This window comes from Nicotiana tabacum, chromosome 23 (assembly GCF_000715075.1).
Source record: "Nicotiana tabacum cultivar K326 chromosome 23, ASM71507v2, whole genome shotgun sequence".
NCBI classification, from domain to species: Eukaryota; Viridiplantae; Streptophyta; class Magnoliopsida; order Solanales; family Solanaceae; genus Nicotiana; species Nicotiana tabacum.
Genome location: NC_134102.1, coordinates 46260613 through 46265405, shown reverse-complemented (window position 1 = coordinate 46265405; position 4793 = coordinate 46260613). Strand labels below are relative to the sequence as shown.

General features: G+C 34.7%; 1 protein-coding gene across 1 annotated transcript; it reads left to right on the top strand.

The window, feature by feature from the left end:
- The first annotated feature begins 736 nt into the window (after positions 1 to 736).
- On the top strand, positions 737 to 4499 carry LOC107789031 (G-type lectin S-receptor-like serine/threonine-protein kinase At4g27290). Its single transcript, XM_016610803.2, is given in 8 exon segments — positions 737 to 1534; positions 1536 to 2154; positions 2504 to 2629; positions 2724 to 2902; positions 2998 to 3208; positions 3317 to 3554; positions 3659 to 3809; positions 3923 to 4499. Coding segments are annotated over 8 exon segments (2538 nt in total). The 5' UTR covers positions 737 to 832; the 3' UTR covers positions 4235 to 4499.
- The last annotated feature ends 294 nt before the right edge of the window (positions 4500 to 4793 follow it).

Genomic DNA, 4793 nt, shown 5'->3' with positions numbered 1-4793 from the left:
AGTCCCAAAATCAAAATCTGTACCCGATAACCATAAAGTCAACCTACGGTCAAACCTAGAAAATTTTCAAACATTCAAATTGCTAACTTTCGGCAAAACAAGTCAAATCAATCTAGGGACTTCCGCTTTTAATTACGGGCATACACCCAAGTCCAAAATTACGATACAGACCTATCGGAATCGTCAAAATATCGATTCGGAATCGTCAAAATACCGATTCGGAATCGTTCACCCAAAATATTGACCGTAGTCTACTCAAGTTATTTTTAAAGTCAATAATCATATTTTCTTCAAATTTTTACATAAAAACTTTCCGGAAAAAGACACGGGCTGCACACACAAATCAAAAAATATCAAATGAAGCTAATAGAGGTCTCGAAACACGAAAATAAGGGCTAGTACTCAAAACGACCTATCGGGTTGTCACACATAGTGAGATAGTTTAGTGTATTATTTATTTTATCGTATTTCTTTACTATGTATTTCTTTTATGTTTCTGGCATAATTTAGTTTCAAACCCTGACAACTCTACTGTTTTGTGGATGCTTTTAAATGCTGGTAGAACTTCAATTCTGCCTATATAAGTAAAATGAAAATGTTAGGAATTAAAAAATTTGTAGATGTGAAAATGTGTTACTGAAAATTAAGAGATGTCACATAAAGGGTGAAGAAAAAGTTGTTGATGGGTGAAGTGTCTCGCTCTAGTGGGGAAACTTCCCCACTGGGTTTGTTGACTTTAGCATAAAACATTCTCTTTCAGCAACCAAGGTAACATTGTTTTCTTTTTTTCTTTTTATAGCAATTCTTCTCAACCGTGTGCAGCAAAACAACCATGGAAAGCAAAAATAAATATTTTCTTCTTTTCCTCAAACTTGTATTGTTCTCGTGCTTTTCTTTCGAAGCTAAGACAAACACTACGAACCAAAAATTGTCCCTTGGGGATACGCTTGATGCAGAGAAATCCATTACTATTGGCGTAACTATGGTCTCTTCCGGTGGAATATTTGAGATGGGCTTCTTCACACTTGATAATCTATCAAATTATTACATCGGTATATGGTATAAACAAATAACCCCACAAACCATAGTTTGGGTAGCAAATAGGGAGACTCCTCTTTCGTTTTTAGATATGGAATCCGCAGAGCTCAAAATTATGCAGGATAACTTGGTGCTTCTCAACGGGAATGAACTCTCAATTTGGACGACAAATATTAACTCCAGCACGAAGAAACCTGTGGTTGCGATTCTTCGTGATGATGGGAATTTGATTTTGAACCATGGGTCCAATTCACTGTGGCAAAGTTTTGATCATCCAAGCCACACATTTTTGCCTGGTTCTAAAATTGGCTACAACAGAAAAACTAAAACACAGCAAGCTCTTACTTCTTGGACCAACTCTGAAGATCCTAGGCCAGGGCTCTTTTCCCTTGAGATGGAGTCTAACGGTGAATCCATTGTTAGGTGGAACAAGACTGTAGAATATTGGTCAAGCGGACCTTGGAATGGACACAGCTGGGGCACAGTACCTCTGAAATGCACATCCCATATTCAATTTCACGTTTATAAATAACACGAATGAGGTATATTTTTCATATTATATTTTTAATCCTTCGGTTATGTCAAGATTCATAATAGATGTCACGGGGGAAATTAAGCAGCTGACGTGGTTGAATAGTACCAAGCAGTGGAATATGTTTTTCGCTCAACCAGTACAATCATGTGATGTTTACGGTTATTGCGGTGCATATGGTGCATGCAATGACAGCTCAAGTATTCCCTTGTGTGATTGTTTGCCTGGTTTCACTCCTAGATCAAAGAAAGATTGGGATTTGAATAGTTTCTCTTTTGGTTGTGAGAGAAAAACAAGTTTGAATTGTGGTAATGCTAGTGCATCTATTTTGGAGGAAGACAAGTACTGGATGCATTCTCATATGAGAATACCAATTGATAATAATATTTTAACCGTTGGTAGTGCACCAGAATGTGAATCCACTTGTTTGAATAATTGCTCTTGTACTGCTTATGCTTTTGAGGACAACAAATGTCTGACTTGGGATGGAGACCTCTTCAACTTGCAACAACTCTCCGAAAATGATGCAAGTGGAATTACAATTTATGTAAAACTAGCTGCTTCTGAATTTTCAGCTCCCAAAGGTATTCACAGATTATATATTCATCCTCTTGAGATTTACTTATTTTATTCTATATGACAATCTTTCCAAAGTCATTTTTTCTATATTTGAAAAAACTATTAACATTAAAATCCCAAATTTATCATCAATGACATGCTCATATTGTCATCGAAATGTAATAATATATTTTACATCACAAATTCTATGGGTACTTTGGTAAGTGTCAAGTCTTCCCTTATTTTACATCCCATTTCCGTTCATTCATTACCACACAATTGAGTGGAATAGATAGAGTACTATTTGGTTATTCTATATGTTACTTATTTAGTTAGTATTTATTTAAAGCGATCATATTTCTGTTATTGCTACAGCAATTGCATACAAAACACATAAATCAAGAAGGCTAAAAGTTGCTATTCCTACTACAATTGCCACTACTATTTTCCTATGCAGCCTTATCTGCCTATTCTATAAAACAAGGAGAGCAAGAAGTAGAGGTAAATGCATGCAAATTCTCTTCTTGATGAATTATAACTTCATTTTACTAGCCCTTATAAAATTATATATGTTACCTTTATTCTTTTTATCAAGGAAATCCACATCTACGCAGCTGGTTGAACACTGAAAAGGGAGAAAATGACTTAATAGATGAAGAGGATGAGAAAGGCATCGAAGTTCCATTTTTTAGTTTGGAAAGCATTCTAGCGGCAACAGATAATTTCTCAGAAGAAAATAAGTTAGGACGCGGTGGTTTTGGCCTTGTTTATAAGGTTCCCGCAAAGTATCATTTTTTCTTAGTTAAACCTTGTATTTACGAGCTATGTATATTTAATAAAGTAACATAATTTACTGAAAATATGTTCAGGGAAAATTTCAGGGAGGACGAGAAATTGCAATCAAAAGGTTATCAGCCCAGTCTAGTCAAGGTATTAATGAATTCAAGAATGAAGTAATATTAATTGCAAGACTACAACATCGAAATCTCGTTAGACTTATGGGTTACTGCGTCCAAGGAAATGAAAAGATCTTGCTCTATGAATATATGCCAAATAAAAGCTTAGACACATTCATATTTGGTTAGTACTCTTCGCATAAGATTAATTTTCAATATTTCTAAATGTAAGATAAACTACTATTTTTTTGTTATTGATTTTTACAATTTTGTTGTATGATAACCACACAAGATGAAAGAAATCATGCGTTAATAGATTGGAAGAAGCGATTTGATATCATCTCGGGTATTGCTCGAGGACTTCTTTATTTGCACCACGATTCAAGGTTGAGAGTCATTCATAGAGATTTAAAAACAAGTAACATATTACTTGATAAAGAGATGAACCCCAAGATTTCAGATTTTGGCTTAGCAAGGATTGTCCAAGGGAATATTACGGAAGCAAATACAAATAAAGTTGTTGGAACATAGTAAGCTCAATTTCTAGATGCAATTCTTGTTTTAGTACTTGATTCAAGTCGTCACTTCTCAAATTTTGCATTATATATATATTAATCACTTTTGCATTGTACAGTGGTTACATGTCTCCAGAATATGCATTAGATGGATTGTTCTCAATCAAGTCAGATGTTTTTAGTTTTGGTGTAATTATGCTTGAGATCATCTGTGGCAAGAGAAATACAGGATTTTATCAGCGGGAAGAAGCGTTAAACCTCCTAGGTTATGTGAGTGAAAATATCCTAAACTCTAGTCCTGTTTTTTTCTTTTTTTCTTTTTTATAGATATTTATTTTGGTGACTGTATAATCTCTTATCCTAACTCTGAAGTTATATTTCAGGCATGGAGATTGTGGAATGAAGGAAATGCTATGAGCTTAGTTGACGATTCCTTACTTGAATCATGCAATGAAGAAGATGCATTAAAATGCATTAATATTGCGCTCTTGTGTGTACAAGAAGATGCCAATATTCGTCCAAGCATGTCAGACGTAATTATAATGCTTGGTAGTGAAAGCATTTCCATTCTAAAACCTAATAAACCTGCTTTTACGGTAAGAACACGTGCTTATAGCACAACAACTTTGCCCTCAAGTGAGTCATACATCAACTCCTACAATGAGTTAACAGTTACCCTAGAAGATGGCCGGTAACTTTGATTTTAAAAGTTGATTGAATTTATCCTAACTACTAGAGGGAGGACGCATGTGATCTACATTGGCTCAAACATATTAGGTATTTAATTTTAATTGAGATGGTGATGGTAAACATGTATTGAAATCAAAATAGATTACCATAATCGTAAGAGCATTTTATAGTATATACAACATAGTATATTATGGCTCTTTTTTTTTTTACAGTATGTGCTAAAAGCCTTAAAGAAACAACCAATCTAGAGCTCATTTACTGCATCTTTTTCAACTTGCTCCTTGATTATCTGCATTCCATTGAAATTTATAGTTGTTCAAAGTATTTGGTATTTAGTTGCCTTGTCTTGTAGAATGGTATTGCATATCATGCTCAATTCAGTGAAGACTGGACCACTTTTTTCCTTGATGGAGGACTTGGTGGTACTACTCACACGAAAAATGAGCTCTACTTAATGAATAGAGCACAACGGCGTATACCGTGAGCAATTTCAAAGAAAAACTGAAATTAGCTAGGCAGAATGATAAAATCTCCATAGGGTGATAGCCAAAGTTGCTAAGTACG